Below are 18191 nucleotides of genomic sequence, written 5' to 3'. Positions count from 1 at the left end.
CCACACTTAATTTTGCATTTTTGGTTCAAAATAACGTCCAAACGAGGAAGGAAACTTTGTCAACTTCAATTGTTTTCTATATTTAATACACACCATTTGAATTCTCATTTTCAAATTTAGAATATTTTGAGTTTATTCGATTTTTTTGAAGCATTAGCTGATTTCCCGACCATTATGAAGGGCAAGACCCTTCACCGTTTGCTCCAAATTATCAGATCTATATTAACTTTTTCATAGTTCAGTGCACTTTCTATCCTCCGGCGAGCGGCGTAAAATAGAAGGAAGAACACAACCAGTATGGTGTTTGATGTAGTTTTATTTTTTGTTGGTACTTTTGTGTGTTGTTGTCTTTCCATTGTGTTGTCTATTTATTTTCCTTGATGTATTTAAGTTCTAAGATGCCCTTTGGTGCTTTTTCTTAAAATAATATTCTGTTAAAACTATTCATATTTTTTCAATTTGTGTACGCCTAATCATAAAGTAGAAACACTACCAAGATATTTCATATAGTATATTAGTATATACCATAAACTTTATAGACTGTTGGCAAGTATATAAGGGTAGACAAACAAACATACACACTATATTAATGCAACTGTGACAAAATAAGCTAAGAAGGCATGTCTTTTTTTCTTTTATTATTTTGACAATTGAGATGATTTGGTTTAAATGCTTTATAAGATATAACACAGTAAAAACACAATATTTATGTAACTTTTTAACATATTATGATATTTCACATAGTATATTAAGTAGGATTATGAAAAAAAAGTATTACAAAGGTGTAGAAGTTTGGTATAAAAATGCCACTGCATATAGAATGCTTTAGGAGCCTAGTGGATCGCATCAATTCTAAAATCTTTTTAAGTATCTAATTTGTTGAATGTGGACATTGGATGCCACACTCAATTAATATAATATATTTAATTGCATGCATTGTTAGTTGATATGTGTAGTCTTATTCAAACTAGAGAGGAACACTTCCAAATGCTGAACTTAATTGAATTTGTTTTTCTATCATCCAGTTAGTCGAACGCCACTTCTTTTTTAACTCTCATATGATGAGCATCTATCTTTCCATTTTTGTTTCGACTTATGTGATCTTTAAGAAATCGCCTAAATCCAGTAGGGCATTCATTGAACGTCTCTTGTTCTGGATGTAAAGAATAAGAGGGATGTCCATCTCCTTATCTAGGATTATAATAACTCGAACACTAACATCTTCACAAAGCGTTAGCCCTTCTTGTCAAACCCGGTGATGTGGTCGCTGATGTTGCCAAACGACAGCGGGAGGTTAATCTTCGCCGGATCCATGCTCTTAGTCATCGAGTCGTGTCAGCTGAGCGGCACCATCTAGGTTGGCCCGTCGAGCTACAATGCAGACGACATGTTGGTTGAAATTAAGCTACTCTATCGCAATCATTGATTTGCCCACTTTCTACATCTGGAACTACCTGCCAGAATGGCGTTGTCCCGCATGGTGAGGGACGGGATGTTGAGTAAGAGACAACACGTGGGCGATGAGCACTCGGACGACGAGCGAGGCGGATGACGATGACGACCATCTTGCTCCTCATGGCACGCACCGCGTTCTTTCGTGCGGCAAGCCTTGCGAGCGAGTCCTCTTCGGTCGGTAGCTCCAGCTCGGCCTTGGCATCTTCAAAGTGCTCCGTGTGGTTGTTGACCATGATGATGTCGGATGCACACACTTGGCGAACGTAGTCGTCTAGCTCGTGATCACATATCCACTGAGAGCAGGCCACCGCATCCGTGTTGTGCAAAGATTACAAAAATATGGGGTCAATCATGGATCGGCAATGACAACCGAAGCGATGTGGCGTAGAGAAACTTACGTCCCAGTTGCAGCATGGTAGAAGCACTTGTCTTTGTTGGGCCCGAGGATCATGCGGTTGCGCTGAGGCATCAAACCGCAGCCACAGAGTAAAAGCGGAGCTGGTGTTGACGCCCAATGCCAGCTCCCAACGTTGGGGGCAGGAACCCACCTTGAGTTCATCCTTTGGCTGGGTGGAAGGTAGATGATAGGGAGAGTTTTGATGGTGTGTGCTTTGTTGATCGATGGTTGTACCAGGGGCTACTATTTATGACGTGAACCAGGTGCGCCCCAAAGCAAGCATATGCGCCTGGGCATTGTGAGTCCCACAAGTAAGGATGGCAATTTTACCCATGGGTACAGGTACCCGCGGATACCGTACCCGTATGGGTAGGGTATGGGCACAATTTTATACCCATGGGTAGTACCCATACCCTACCCGTTAAGTCATGGGTAGGGCACGGGTATTACCTCATACCCATGGGTATATCCATACCCAACCCATTTATACTGACATGTTACGTCTCAGATGTTATTTGGTGAGTTTGTGAACCTATTTTAAAGTTGTCACCAATTGTCAATTTGAATTGAGATTGTCTTGTACTCAACTATTTGTTATCGAGTTTAGGTAAATGTTATTTTGTCAAATGTGTTAGGGATATATAAAATTGTGAATAACTTGTGTACTATTTGATCTACCCATCGGGTACCCAATGAATATGGGTACTCATCGGGTATGGGCACGGGTAATGTTTCATACCCATGGGTGCGGGTATGGATACAATTTTGTACCCATTAACTACATGGGTATGGATATGGTATTGCTCTACCCGCCCCATATCCTATCCATTGCCATCCTTACTCACAAGGGCATCTGTCTATCGACGACACGAGCGTACACAACGAATACAATATGTTTTCTTTGTGTAGCAACGGACTTGATTGCTGAACCGAACCTATGACACAACGTGTGGCAACGTGTAGCACGCATGAGAGCATCTCCAACTTCTTGATGGGGCACTGCATGAGAGCATCTTCAAAAGGCGCGCAACGTGTGGCACGCTAATATAATTTTTACAGCGTTGAAATAGCAATTTTTTGCTCACTGCAGAGCGCTGGCTCCAGCTGCTGCTGCAAAATATTGCGCGCGTGAGCAGCTTCAGCAGGCGCGGTAAAGTATACAGCGCTCGTGCCCAGCACAAACAATATTTGACACTCAAATAATACCAAGAAGATCAAACACATAAAAATAAATCAACAATAGAAAGTTCAATTTATTACAACTCAAACAAATAGTGTATCTTCCAATATAGCAAATAGTTCAACAATACAACATCAAACATAGAACATCAAACATACAAATCACTAGTTTTGTCGGCCATTCCATGCCCACCACTCCTCGATTAGATCCTTTTGAAGATCATCATGCGTTTCGGCACGTCAAATGGCATGATAGGAGGCAAAAAATGGGCCACACTCGCAGCCCTCACACGGGACGTCCCAAGAGCTCATATTGAGAAGAGTCTAAATCTTGCCCACGCTCGTTCTCGATGATCATGTTATGCATGATCACACAAACGTTCATGATGTACCAAAGGATCTTTTGATCCCAAAATCTATCCGGTCCTATCACAATTGCAAATTGGGTTTGAAAAATTCCAAAAGCTCTCTCCACATTTTTTCTAGCCGCCGCCCACTAGTAGAAAAACGACCTTACGTTCACCTCATTAGTCCCGGTTCAATTACGACCCGGTACTAATGTGTCCATTAGTCCCGGTTTCAACGGCTAGGGCGCGAGCATCATTAGTCCCGGTTCGTGGTGTACCTATATTCCCGGTTTGTGTCACAAACCGGGACTAAAGGGGTGGTGGCAGGCTGACGTCAGGCCGGGGCACCACGAGCCCCTTTAGTCCCGGTTTGTGACACAAACCGGGACTATAGGTTAGACCTTTAGTCCGGGTTGAAGCCACCAACCGGGACTAAAGGGGTCTAAACTTTTAGTCCCGGTTCCTGGCTCCAACCCGGACCTTTAGTCCCGGTTGGTGGCTTCAACCCGGACTAAAGGGGTTCTGCAATTTTCAATCTCTAGCCCCCCCCCCCAAGTTTCGCCTTTTCAGTTTTGAAAAAAAAAACAAAAAAAATTGATAAAAACTTCAAAAATTAAAATCCTTCGAGATGTAGTTACGTTACTACATCTACTAGTCAGGGAAATTTAAAAACATAAATTTTGACATGTTTTGCAAAAAAGTGTTATGAAAAAGTAAAACGACTATAACTTTTGTATATGATGTAAAAAAACGTATAATATATCAAAATGGTCAGCACGAAAAGCCGGTTCCGATTTCGACCGCCGTAGGCCATTTTGCATATTTTAGAATCCTCAAATTCTGAAAAGAAAAAAAATTATCCTCAAGTTTAAGTTTTTTTGAATTTTGGTCAAACTGTGATCAAACTATGGTCAAACTACTTATTCAAGAAATATTAGTGTTAATAAATAATTATTGTTTTTCTGAATAATAGTTTAAAACTCAAATGGTGAAACGTGTGACTTAATGCTCAAGCTAAACTCCCTAAGGGTTAATACGATTGACAACTTACTATTGTCAAGTGCAGACTTGGAAACTAGGGAGAATAGAACTCGAAAGTTAAGCGTGCTCAGGCTGAAGTAGTGAGAGGATGAGTGACCGGCCGGGAAGTTAGACGTTTTGGAATGAGTGCTCCACACTTGAGCACTGATGAGGGGTGATTAGAAATTAAATTTTCAAATAATTCAAAATTTTGAAAATAAAAAAAATTGATTTTTTCAAAATAAATCAAGAATGATGGTGAAGTAATCCGCGCAGGGCTTCGCCTAAGCACTACGTGAATATGACCGGAGGCGTAAACTGTGGAGGGGGGCACCGCACACGGCTAACAATGTTTGTTGTGTGTTCTAGGCGCCCCCTCCCCACGTATATATAGGTGGGAGGGGGAGGGGAGCAGCAAGGGCACGCCCAAGTAGGAGGAATCCTACTTGGGGGCCTTGTCCAATTCGGCCTCCCCCCTTCCAAAAGTGTTGGGCGGGAAGGAAAGAGAGGGGGGAGAGAAGGGAAGGGGAGGCCGAATCCTCCTCTTTCCTTTCTCTCTCCCCCTCCTTCCTTCTGCTCCTATTTGGCATATATGGGGCGCACCAGCCCACTAGGGGCTGGTTTGTCCCGCCCTTGGCCCAATAAGGCCCATATCTTTGCTGGTGGGGGGGGGGGTGCCCGGAACCCCTTCTGGTGACACGATACGTATCCGATACCCCCAAAACACTTCCGGTGTCCGAATACTATCGTCCTATATATGAATCTTTACCTCTCGACCATTTCGAGACTCCTCGTCATGTTCGTGATCTCATCCGGGACTCACAACAACATTCGGTCACCAAATCACATAACTCATATAATACAAATCGTCATCGAACGTTAAGCGTGCGGACCCTACGGGTTCGAGAGACATGACCGAGACACATCTCCGGTCAATAACCAATAGCGGAACCTGGATGCTCATATTGGCTCCTACATACTCTACAAAGATCTTTATCGGGCAAACCGCATAACAACATACGTTATTCCCTTTGTCATCGGTATGTTACTTGCCCGAGATTCGATCGTCGGTATCATCATACCTAGTTCAATCTCGTTACCGGCAAGTCTCTTTACTCGTTCCGTAATGCATCATCCCGCAACTAACTCATTAGTCACATTGCTTGCAAGGCTTATAGTGATGTGCATTACCGAGAGCGCCCAAAGATACCTCTCCGATACACGGAGTGACAAATCCTAATCTTGATGTATGCCAACCAAACAAACACCTTCGGAGACACCTGTAGAGCATCTTTATAATCACCCAATTACATTGTGATGTTTGATAGCACACTAAGTGTTCCTCCGGTATTCGGGAGTTGCATAATCTCATAGTCAGAGAAACATGTATAAGTCATGAAGAAAGCAATAGCAATAAAACTTAACGATCAATATGCTAAGCTAACGGATGGGTCTTGTCCATCACATCATTCTCTAATGATGTGATCCCGTTCATCAAATGACAACACATGTCTATGGTCAGGAAACTTAACCATCTTTGATTAACGAGCTAGTCTAGTAGAGGCATACTAGGATCTCTGTTTTGTCTATGTATTCACACATGTATCAAGTTTCCGGTTAATACAATTCTAGCATGAATAATAAACATTTATCATGACATAAGGAAATATAAATAACAACTTTATTATTGCCTCTAGGGCATATTTCCTTCAGTCTCCCACTTGCACTAGATTCAATAATCTAGTTCACATCGCCATGTGATTTAACACCAATAGTTCACATCGTCATGTGATTTAACACTCTATAGTTCACATCACCATGTGACCAATACCCAAAGGGTTTACTAGAGTTAATAATCTAGTTCACATTGCCATGTGATTAACACCTAAAGAGTACTAAGGTGTGATCATGTTTTGCTTGTGAGAGAAGTTTAGTCAACGGGTCTGCCACATACAGATCCGTATGTATTTTGCAAATTTCTATGTCTACAATGGTCTGCACAGAGCTACTCTAGCTAAATACTCCCACTTTTAATATGTATCCATATTGAAACTAAGAGTCATCCAAATCGGTGTCAAAGCTTGCATCGACGCAACTCTTTATGACGAACTCTTTATCACCTCCATAACCAAGAAATATCTCCTTAGTCTTCTAAGGATAATTTTCACCGCTGTCCAGTGATCTACTCCTAGATCAAAAATGTACTCCCTTGCCAAACTTAGGGCAGGGTATACAATAGGTCTGGTACATAGTATGGCATACTCTATAGAACCTATGGCTGAGGCATAGGGAATGACTTTCATTCTCTCTCTCTATCTTCTGTTGTGGTGGGGCTTTGAGTCTTACTCAACTTCACACCTTGCAACACAGGCAAGAACCCCTTCTTTGACTGTTCCATTTTGAACTATTTCAAAACCTTGTCAAGCTATGTACTCATTGAAAACACTTATCAAGCGTCTTGATCTATCTCTAAGATCTTGATGCTCAATATGTAAGCAGCTTCACTGAGGTCTTTCTTTGAAAAACTCCTTTATGCTTTTCAGAAAATTCTACATCATTTCCGATTCACAATATGTCATTTACATATACTTATCAGAAAGGCTGTAGTGCTCCCACTCACTTTCTTGTAAATACAGGCTTCACCGCAAGTCTGTATAAAACTATATGCTTTGATCAACTCATCAAAGCGTATATTCCAACTCCGAGATGCTTGCACCAGTCCATAGATGGATCGCTAGAGCTTGCACACTTTGTTATCACCTTTAGGATTGACAAAACCTTCTGGTTGCATCATATACAACTCTTCTTTAAGAAAACCATTAAGGAATACAATTTTGACATCCATTTGCCAGATTTCATAAAATGTGGCAATTACTAACATGTCAAGTGAAAAAATCTCATCGTAGTCAACATCTTGAACTTGTCGAAAACCCTTTTGCGACAATTCGAGCTTTGTAGATAGTAACACTACTATCAGCGTCCGTCTTCCTCTTGAAAATCCATTTATTATCAATGGCTTGCCGATCATCGGGCAAGTCAACCAAAGTCTACACTTTGTTCTCATACATGGATCCTATCTCAGATTTCGTGGCCTCAAGCCATTTCGCGGAATCTGGGCTCATCATTGCTTCCTCATAGTTCGTAGGTTTGTCATGGTCTAGTAACATGACTTCCAGAACAGGATTACCGTACCACTCTGGTGCGGAACATGCTCTGGTTGACCTACGAGGTTTTGTAGTAACTTGATCTGAAGTTTCATGATCATCATCATTAGCTTCCTCACTAATTGGTGTAGGAATCACTGGAACTGATTTTTGTGATGAACTACTTTCCAATTCGGGAGAACGTACAATTACCTCATCAAGTTCTACTTTCCTCCCACTCACTTCTTTCGAGAGAAACTCCTTCTCTAGAAAGGATCCATTTTTGCAACAAAAATTTTGCCTTCGGATCTGTGATAGAAGGTGTACCCAACATTTTATTTTGGGTATCCTATGAAGACGCAATTCTTCGATTTGGGTTTGAGCTTATCTGGCTGAAACATTTTCACATAGGCATCGCAACCCCAAACTTTTAAGAAATGACAGCTGAGGTTTCTTGCCAAACTACAGTTCATACGGTGTCGTCTCAACGGATTTAGATGGTGCCCTATTTAACATGAATGTAGTTGTCTCTAATGCATAACCCCGAAAGGGTAAATCGGTAAGAGACATCATAGATCGCACCATATCTAATAAAGTACGGTTATGACGTTCAGACACACCATTACGCTGTGGTGTTCCAGGTGGCGTGAGTTGTGAAACTATTCCACATTGTTTTAAATGAAGGCCAAACTCCTAACTCAAATATTTACCTCCGCGATCAGATCGTAGAAACTTTATTTTTCTTGTTACGACGATTCTCCAGTTCACTCTGAAATCCTATGAACTTTTCAAATGTTTCAGACTTGTGTATCATCAAGTAGATATACCCATATATGCTCAAATCATCTATGAAGGTCAGAAAATAACGATAGCTGCCGAGAGCCTCAACACTCATCGGACCGCATACATCAGTATGTATTATTTCCAATAAGTCAGTTGCTCGCTCCATTGTTCCGGAGAACGGAGTCTTAGTCATCTTGCCCATGAGGCATGGTTCGCAAGCATCAAGTGATTCATAATCAAGTGATTCCAAAAGCCCATCAGCATGGAGTTTCTTCATGCGCTTTACACCAATATGACCTAAACGGCAGTGCCACAAATAAGTTGCACTATCATTATTAACTTTGCATCTTTTGGCTTCAATATTATGAATATGTGTATCACTACGATCGAGATTCAATTAACCATTTATATTGAGTGTATGACCATAGAAGGTTTTATGCATGTAAATAGAACAACAATTATTCTTTGACTTAAATGAATAACCATATTGCAATAAACATGATCCAATCAAATTCATGCTCAATGCAAACACCAAATAACATTTATTTTAGGTTCAACACTAATCCCGAAGGTAAAGGGAGTCTGCGATGATGATCTTATCAACCTTGGAATCACTTCCAACACACATCATCCCCTCGCCCTTAACTAGTCTCTGTTTATTTTGCAACTCCCATTCCGAGTTATTACTCTTAGCAACTGAACCTATCAAATACCGAGGGGTTGCTATAAACACTAGTAAAGTACACAACAATAACATGTATATCTAATATACCTTTGTTCACTTTGCCATCCTTCTTGTCCGCCAAGTATCTAGGGCAGTTCCACTTCCAGTGACCATTTCCTTTGCAGTAGAAGCACTCAGTTTCAGGCTTGGGTCTAGTGATACGTGTTCATCGTATCTACATTTCCAAACGCTTTTGCCCTTGTTTTGGACTCTAACTTGCATGATTTGAATGGAACTAACCTGGACTGACGCTGTTTTCAGCAGAACTGCCATGGTGTTATTTTTATGCAGAAATAAAAGTTCTCTAAATGGCCTGAAACTTCACGAAGAATATTTTTGGAATTTATAAAAGATACTGGTGAAAGAATCAAGACCAGGGGGCCCACACCCTGTCCACGAGGGTGGGGGGCGCGCCCCCCTGCCTCGTGGCCCCCCTGGTGCTCCACCGACCTCAACTCCAACTGTATATATTCACGTTCGGGGAGAAAAATCAGAGAGAATGATTCATCCCGTTTCACGATACGGAGCCGCCGCCAAGCCCTAATCTCTCTCGGGAGGGCTGATCTGGACTCCGTTCGGGGCTCCGGAGAGGGGAATCCGTCGCCGTCGTCATCATCAACCTTTCTCCATCACCAATTTCATGATGCTCACCGCCGTGCGTGAGTAATTCCATCGTAGGCTTGCTGGACGGTGATGGGTTGGATGAGATTTATCATGTAATCGATTTAGTTTTGTTAGGGTTTGATCCCTAGTATCCATTATGTTCTGAGATTGATGTTGCTATGACTTTGCTATGCTTAATGCTTGTCCCTAGGGCCCGAGTGCCATGATTTCATATCTGAACCTATTATGTTTTCATGAATATATGTGAGTTCGTGATCCTATCTTGCAAGTCTATAGTCACCTATTATGTGTTATGATCCGTTAACCCCGAAGTGACAATAATCGGGATACTTACCAGTTATGACCGTAGTTTGAGGAGTTCATGTATTCACTAAGTGTTAATGCTTTGGTCCGGTACTCTATTACAAGGAGGCCTTAATATCCCTAAGTTTCCAATAGGACCCTGCTGCCACGGGAGGGTAGGACAAAAGATGTCATACAAGTTCTTTTCCATAAGCACGTATGACTATATTCGGAATACATGCCTACATTACATTGATGAACTGGAGCTAGTTCTATGTCACCCTATGTTATAACTGCTGCATGAAGAATCACATCCGACATAATTATCCATCACTGATCCAATGCCTACGAGCTTTTCACATATTGCTCTTTACTTAGTTACTTTTCCGTTGCCACTGTTATGATTACTACAAAACTACTACTGTTACCTTTGCCACCATTACCGTTATTTCCATACTACTTTGCTGCAGATATTAAGTTATCCAGGTGTGGTTGAATTGACAACTCAACTGCTAATACTTGAGAATATTCTTTGGCTCCCCTTGTGCCGAATCAATAAATTTGGGTTGAATACTCTACCCTTGAAAACTGTTGCGATCCCCTACACTTGTGGGTTATCATCTAGCTTTGGGCTTCTTCATGGGAGTGGCAACTTTCTTGTAATTCCATTTGAAGTTTCCCTTTCTTTCCGTTGCCCTTTAACTTGAAACTAGTGGTCTTGTTAACCATCAACACTTGATGTTTTTTTCTTGATTTCTACCTTCGCCGATTTCAGCATCGCGAAGAGATTGGGAATCGTTTCCATTATCCCTTGCATATTATAGTTCATCACGTAGTTCTAGTAACTTGGTGATAGTGACTAAAGAACTCTGTCAATCACTATCTTATCGGGAAGATTAACTCCCACTTGATTCAAGTGATTGTAGTACTCAGACATTCTGAGCACATGCTCACTGGTTGAGCTATTCTCCTCCATCTTGTAGGCAAAATACTTGTCAGTGGTCTCATACCTCTCGACTCGGGCATGAGTCTGAAATACCAATTCCAGCTCTTGGAACATCTCATATGCTCCGTGGCATTCAAAACGTTTTTGAAATCCCGGTTCTAAGCCGTAAATCATGGTGCACTAAACTATCAAGTAGTTAGTATACCGAGCTTTGTCAAACGTTCATAACATCTGTATCTGCTCCTGCAATAGGTCTGTCACCTAGCAGTGCATCAAGGACATAATTCTTCCGTGCAGCAATGAGGATAATCCTCAGATCACGGACCAAGTCCGCATCATTGCTACTATCATCTTTTCAACTTATTTTTCTCTAGGAACATATCAAAAATAAAACGGGGAGCTACATCGCAAGCTATTGATCTACAACATAGTTATGCAAATACTATCAGGACTAAGTTCATGGTAAATTAAAGTTCAATTAATCATATTACTTAAGAACTCCCACTTAGATAGACATCCCTCTAATCATCTAAGTGATCACGTGATCCAAATCAACTAAACCATGTCCGATCATCACGTGAGATGGAGTAGTTTTCAATGGTGAACATCACTATGTTGATCATATCTACTATATGATTCACGCTCGACCTTTCGGTCTCAGTGTTCCGAGGCCATATCTGCATATGCTAGGCTCGTCAAGTTTAACCTGAGTATTCTGCATGTGCAAAGCTGGCTTGCACCCGTTGTATGTGAACGTAGAGCTTATCACACCCGATCATCACATGGTGTCTCAGCACGAAGAACTGTCGCAACGGTGCATACTCAGGGAGAACACTTATACCTTGAAATTTTAGTAAGGGATCATCTTATAAAGCTACCGTCGTACTGAGCAAAATAAGATACATAAAAGATAAACATCACATGCAATCAAAATATGTGACATGATATGGCCATCATCATCTTGTGCCTTTGATCTTCATCTCCAAAGTACCATCATGATCTCTATCGTCACCGGCATGACACCATGATCTCTATCATCTTGATCTCTATCAACGTGTCGTCATATGGTCGCCTCGCCAACTATTGCTTTTGCAACTATTGCTATCGCATAGTGATAAAGTAAAGCAATTACATGGCGCTTGCATCTTATGCAATAAAGAGACAACAATAAGGCTCCTGCCAGTTGCCGATAATTTCAAAAACATGATCATTTCATACAACAAATTATATATCATCACGTCTTGACCATATCACATCACAACATGCCCTGCAAAAACAAGTAGACGTCCTCTACTTTGTTGTTGCAAGTTTTACGTGGTTGCTACGGGCTTTAGCAAGAACCGTTCTTACCTATGCATCAAAACCACAACGATTTTTCGTCAAGTGTGATGTTTTAACCTTCAACAAGGACCGGGCGTAGTCACACTCGATTCAACTAAAGTTGGAGAAACAGACACCCACTAGCTACCTGTGTGCGAAGCACGGCGGTAGAACCAGTCTCATGAACGCGGTCATGTAATGTTGGTCTGGGCCGCTTCATCCAACAATACCCCCGAATCAAAGTAAGACGTTGCTGGTAAGTAGTATGACTATTATCGCCCACAACTCTTTGTGTTCTACTCGTGCATATAACATCTACGCATAGACCTGGCTCGGATGCCACTGTTGGGGAACGCAGTATTTCAAAAAAATTCTACGATCACGCAAGATCTACCTAGGAGATGCATAGCAATGAGAGGGGGAGAGTGTGCCCACATACCCTTGTAGACCGAAGCGGAAGCTTTTGACAATGCGGTTGATGTAGTCGAACTTCTTCTTGTTCCGACCGATCAAGCACCGAACGTACGGCACCTCCGAGTTCTGCAGACGTTCATCTTGATGACGTCCCTCGAACTCTTGATCCAGCAAAGTGTCGAGAGAGAGTTCTGTCAGCACGACGGCGTGGTGACGGTGATGGTGAAGTAATCCGCACAGGGCTTCGCCTAAGCACTACGTGAATATGACCGGAGGCGTAAACTGTGGAGGGGGGCGCCGCACACGGCTAACAATGTTTGTTGTGTGTTCTAGGCGCCCCTCCCCACGTATATATAGATGGGAGGGGGAGGGGAGCAGCAAGGGTGCGCCCAAGTAGGAGGAGTCCTACCTGGGGGCCTTGTCCAATTCGGCCTCCCCCCATCCAAAAGTGTTGCAGTGGGAAGGAAAGAGAGGGGGGAGAGAAGGGAAGGGGAGGCCGAATCCTCCTCTTTCCTTTCTCTCTTCCCCTCCTCCCTTCTCCTCCTATTTGGCATATATGGGGCGCACCAGCCCACTAGGGGCTGGTTTGTCCCTCCCTTGGCCCAATAAGGCCCATATCTTTGCTGGGGGGTGCCCGGAACCCCTTCCGGTGACCCGATACGTACCCGGTACCCCCAGAACACTTCCGGTGTCCGAATACTATCGTCCTATATATGAATCTTTACCTCTTGACCATTTCGAGACTCCTCGTCCGTGATCTCATCCGGGACTCCGAACAATATTCGGTCACCAAATCACATAACTCATATAATACAAATCGTCATCGAACGTTAAGCATGCGGACCCTACCGGTTCGAGAACTATGTAGACATGACCGAGACACATCTTCGGTCAATAACCAATAGCGGAACCTAGATGCTCATATTGGCTCCTACATATTCTACGAAGATCTTTATCAGTCAAACCGCATAACAACATACGTTATTCCCTTTGTCATCGGTATGTTACTTGCCCGAGATTCGATCGTCGGTATCATCATACCTAGTTCAATCTCGTTACCGGCAAGTCTCTTTACTCGTTCCGTAATGCATTATCCTGCAACTAACTCATTAGTCACATTGCTTGCAAGGCTTATAGTGATGTGCATTACCGAGAGGTCCCAGAGATACCTCTCCGATACACGGAGTGACAAATCCTAATCTTGATGTATTCCAACCAAACAAACACCTTCGGAGACACCTGTAGAGCATCTTTATAATCACCCAGTTACGTTGTGATGTTTGATAGCACACTAAGTGTTCCTCCGGTATTCGGGAGTTGCATAATCTCATAGTCAGAGGAACATGTATAAGTCATGAAGAAAGCAATAGCAATAAAACTTAACGATCAATATGCTAAGCTAACGGATGGGTCTTGTCCATCACATCATTCTCTAATGATGTGATCCCATTCATCAAATGACAACACATGTCTATGGTCAAGAAACTTAACCATCTTTGATTAACGAGCTAGTCTAGTAGAGGCATACTAGGAACACTCTGTTTTGTCTATGTATTCACACATGTATCAAGGTTCCGATTAATACAATTCTAGCATGAATAATAAACATTTATCATGACATAAGGAAATATAAATAACAACTTTATTATTGCCTCTAGGGCATATTTCCTTCAACCTGAGCATTGTGGAAATCAAGATTTTTTTTACCTTCCGATTTTTTCAACAATGTTTGCCACTTTAGGTAGATGTCATACGCAAGATAGTAGCCATAGTTTTATGTATGGCTATTTACTGCAAACTGCACCGGTGGCAGTTCACCATTTGCAATCCTATTCATTAGTGGTGACCGATTAAGAATGTTGATGTCATCCAAAGATCCAGGCATTCAAAAAAAAAGAATGCCAAATCCAAGTCTCTTGATCGGCCACTGCTTCAAGAATTATAGCGGAACCCTTTTTCTGGCCGTGGAATTGTCCATGCCATGCCTTAGGACAGTTCTTTCAACTCCAATGAATGCAATCTATTTAGCCAAGCATACCTGGGAACCCGTGAGCTTTGTTCATCTCCAAATGCCTTGCGGTGTCTTCAGCATTGGGAGCTCTCAAATACTTTGGACCAAACACTTCACAATTACAACTGTGAAGCGCTTGACTCTCACCCATGACCAAGTGGTCATCAACTAGATCAGCCGGAATACCGTATGCCAACATACGCAAAGCGGCTGTCACCTTTTGAAAGGTGCTATGCCCGAGTTCTCTAGCGGCATTCCTCCTTAGTTGAAAAAAACTGATCATGGCTCGCCAGTTTCTCTGGAATGCATTTGAACAACTCGATGCTCATCCTAAAACGGCGCCGAAAATACGACTCGGGGTATATGGGATTATTCACAAAATAGTGCCTCATCAATTTGTTGTCGGCATCGATCTTATCCCTCCGCTCGGCTTTTGATTGACCTGCATAGCTAGGATCATTGCAAGTTCCTCCTCCTTTTGAATATCAAATTCTTCTACAAAATATGAAGTTGAAGCAATACATACCTTGCAAGCGTTTTGTCAAACATCTTGTGGGCGCCGAGCGGCAGTGGGCGGCCGAGCATTGTTCGTCGGACGAATGGCGCGCTCGAGGGGCGGCGGTGATGAGAGGAGGTGGAGGAAGCAACTGCGGCACGCGAGGATAGGCCGGGGAAGCGCCGTCGGATCTCCGGAGCAAATGGGGAGGTGCGGGCGGGCGGTGGCACCAACGTCTGGATCGGTTGATGGAAGTCGCGCGCGAGTCGTCGCTGTCCAGCGCGCGGGAGTAGGCGCACGAAATAAGCGGCGCGCGATGAACCAACTATACCGCACGCGTGTTTTTGAGCGCCCGCTGCGCGCGCACAAAATAAATGATTTTTCCTGCGCGGCGCTAAAATCGCACGCCTGTTGGAGATGCTCTGAATAGGTTCGTGGAGGCGTTGGAACGGATCGGGTACAGAGACGGCCAGAACCTCTTCGGCGCTCCGTACGACCTCCGGTACGCAGCCCCCGTGCTGGGGCTGCCGAGCAGGGAGTTCTCTATGTTCTGCGGGAACCTCACGGCGCTCGTGGAGCACGCGAGTAGCAAGAACAGGGGCAAGCCGGTCGTCCTCGTGTCGCACAGCCAATGCGGCCAGTTCGCGCTCGAGTTCCTCAGCCGGAGCCCCCCGGCGTGGCGCCGGAGGCTCGTCAAGCACTTCTTCATGGCCTCCACGGGCACCGGCGGGATCGTGGTTCAGGATGGACACGGTCCGGGCCGGTCCGGTTCCGGTCCGAGCCGGCGTTTGGACCGGCCGCCGGCGGTCCGGTCCGGACCGGACCGAGCAGCATGGCGGGCCTGTTTCCAGGGACCGGACCGGCAGGGACGAAGCCCGAGCCGGACCGAGCGGCTCGTTTGGACCGGCCGGAGTTCACCACAGAGCACGCACCAGAGCATGGCGACGCGGGGAGGGCGCTGGAGGCAGCGGGGCTCGTCGTGGAGATGTCACGCAGCTTTGGAAGTTCCAGAGGGAGATAGAGGAGCCAAGAAGATCGCTAGAGCGAGCTCATCGGCGACGAATTTGGCACGACGGCCGGTGGACGGAGATGAAAAAGACGATGTCCGATGCGGCGATGCAGGACCTCCCACGTCGTGTTTGTTGGTGCATACGATAGATCCGAGTGGGGCGCATCCAGTGGACATATTTCCTGGGGCCAGCGAGTCCAGTGGCCGCGCAGACGACGGCCCCCGCGGCGGCGGACATGAGCGGCGACAGTTTCTTCAGCCCCCGCCGTGCCTGGGCCGCCACACCCCCGCCATGCCCTCGCCACGACCCCACCACGCCCCCGCCACGCCCTCGCCATGCCCCCGCCACGCCCCACCATGCGCCCGCCACGCTCTCGCCATGCCCGGGCCACGCTCTCGCCATGCCCACGCCACGTTCTTCGGTCCGCTCCGGTCCGCTCGGTCGGCTCGGTTAAAGCCCGGACCGGACCGAAGTTTTGTCGGTCTGGATTCCTGAGCTCGGACCGGCCGATTTTTTCAGCGGGCCAGGCCCGAGCCGGCCCGAGCCGAGCGGGCCACGAGCCGGACCGCGGGACCGGACCGTGTCGTCCACCCTTAATCGTGGTCTCCATGAAGGGGCTCGCCTCCAAGGACGGCGGCGACGTCATGTCGACGAGGCGCGTCAGGAGGAGCTTCGCGTCTGCGTTCGATGCGCTGCCGTCGCCCACGGTCTTCGGCGACGAGACGCCTCTGGTCGTCACGCGGGCCAGGGACTACACCGCGCGCGACATGCCGGAGTTCCTCTCGGCGATCGGGCTGCCGGAGTCCGCCGTGGGCCTGTACCTGTCGCGGGCGCTGCCGGTGGCGCTCAACCTGAGAGCGCCGCTGGTGCCCATGACGTGCATCAACGGCGTCGGCGTGGCGACCCTGGAGAAGCTGGTGTACTGGGACAGCGAACTCGACAAGGATCCCGAGGTGGTGTACGGCGACGGCGACGGGGCGGTCAATCTGGCCGGCATACTTGCGCTCGACACGGTCATCGGTCATGATCCGGCGCAGCGTGGATGCTACAGATCTATCAAGATGGCCAACACGACCCACGCCGGCGTCGTCTCGGACGGTCTCGCCGTTGACCGTTTGATCGATGAGATTCATGAAGCAAATCGCGCCACCGAGACTTGTGTGCTAGCTACTTCTGGCCACTCTACAATATGAGACCATCTTCTTTTTACTTTATCTTCCAAAAAATGCAAGCGTACGTGATCAATGTACAAAGATATCAGCCTTATTTTTTTTACCTTTTCTCTTTAAAAAAAACCCATACATTAATTAATTAATAATGTTATTACAATCGTTCATTACAAAATTCGCCACACAGGGCGGAACGCTATTAAGAAGAATCCCATCCGATTTACTTATAAAGCTAAACTTCGCAATTTCATGAGCCACCTTATTGGCGTTCCGATTAATTTTCGCAATTTAAAATTCTTAAGCATCTTCGATATACTCAAGGCTTCTTTCTTCAGATCAACGAGCGAGGACCTGTCCAGATTCTCATTTGCAAGGAAAGAACGGACAAAAGCACAATCAGTCTTCAAAATAATGGATTGGTGAAGAGTAATACCTATATAAAGGCCTGCCAGGTAAGCACGCGGCTCAGCTTCATTCACACTGTAGCGCTGACCCAGAAAGTCCCATGAAGATATAATAACTTCGCCAGATGAGTTCCTAACAACCACCCCCACACTGGCCGCAATAATACTCTCCACATAGCTGGCATCGACATTGATCTTGATATAATCTTCTGGTGGAGGTTTCCATCCCACCTGTTGTTGTGATGTTGCGAAAACTGGTGTAGCACCTCTCATTTTTTCTTTACCTTTGTTACTAGGAACAACCTCGATAGTGTCATGACAGGACGTAAAAGAAGACCATTAGTTTTTTACCTTTTCTCGTACCTTTTATTTAGAAACTTTTCTCGCACCGTTAATTGGTACAGAAATGGTAAATCATGAACGCTCCAGATCTGATTATGGTAAATCGGACATTTTTATGGTAATTT

At 44.9% G+C, this 18191-nt stretch overlaps 1 protein-coding gene across 1 annotated transcript; it reads left to right on the top strand.

Annotated features, from left to right (window-relative positions):
* Positions 1–15244: 15244 nt before the first annotated feature.
* On the top strand, positions 15245–17344 carry LOC109784367 (lecithin-cholesterol acyltransferase-like 1). Its single transcript, XM_073501658.1, has 3 exons — positions 15245–15351; positions 15572–15878; positions 16766–17344. Exons 1-3 carry the CDS (start codon positions 15245–15247, stop codon positions 17342–17344), a joined length of 993 nt encoding a protein of 330 aa, XP_073357759.1.
* The last annotated feature ends 847 nt before the right edge of the window (positions 17345–18191 follow it).

Source organism: Aegilops tauschii, chromosome 6 (genome assembly GCF_002575655.3).
Source record: "Aegilops tauschii subsp. strangulata cultivar AL8/78 chromosome 6, Aet v6.0, whole genome shotgun sequence".
Lineage (NCBI taxonomy): Eukaryota > Viridiplantae > Streptophyta > Magnoliopsida > Poales > Poaceae > Aegilops > Aegilops tauschii.
This window is presented reverse-complemented; position numbering and strand designations above follow the sequence as displayed.

Bases quoted from the DNA above. Each gene is read 5' to 3' on its own strand.
- LOC109784367 (XM_073501658.1), top strand. From the start codon at position 15,245: ATGGCGCGCTCGAGGGGCGGCGGTGATGAGAGGAGGTGGAGGAAGCAA. The intron at 15,352-15,571 runs GTGCGGGCGGGC...TGCTCTGAATAG, and splicing joins TCTCCGGAGCAAATGGGGAG to GTTCGTGGAGGCGTTGGAAC. The intron at 15,879-16,765 runs GTTCAGGATGGA...GTCTCCATGAAG, and splicing joins CGGGCACCGGCGGGATCGTG to GGGCTCGCCTCCAAGGACGG.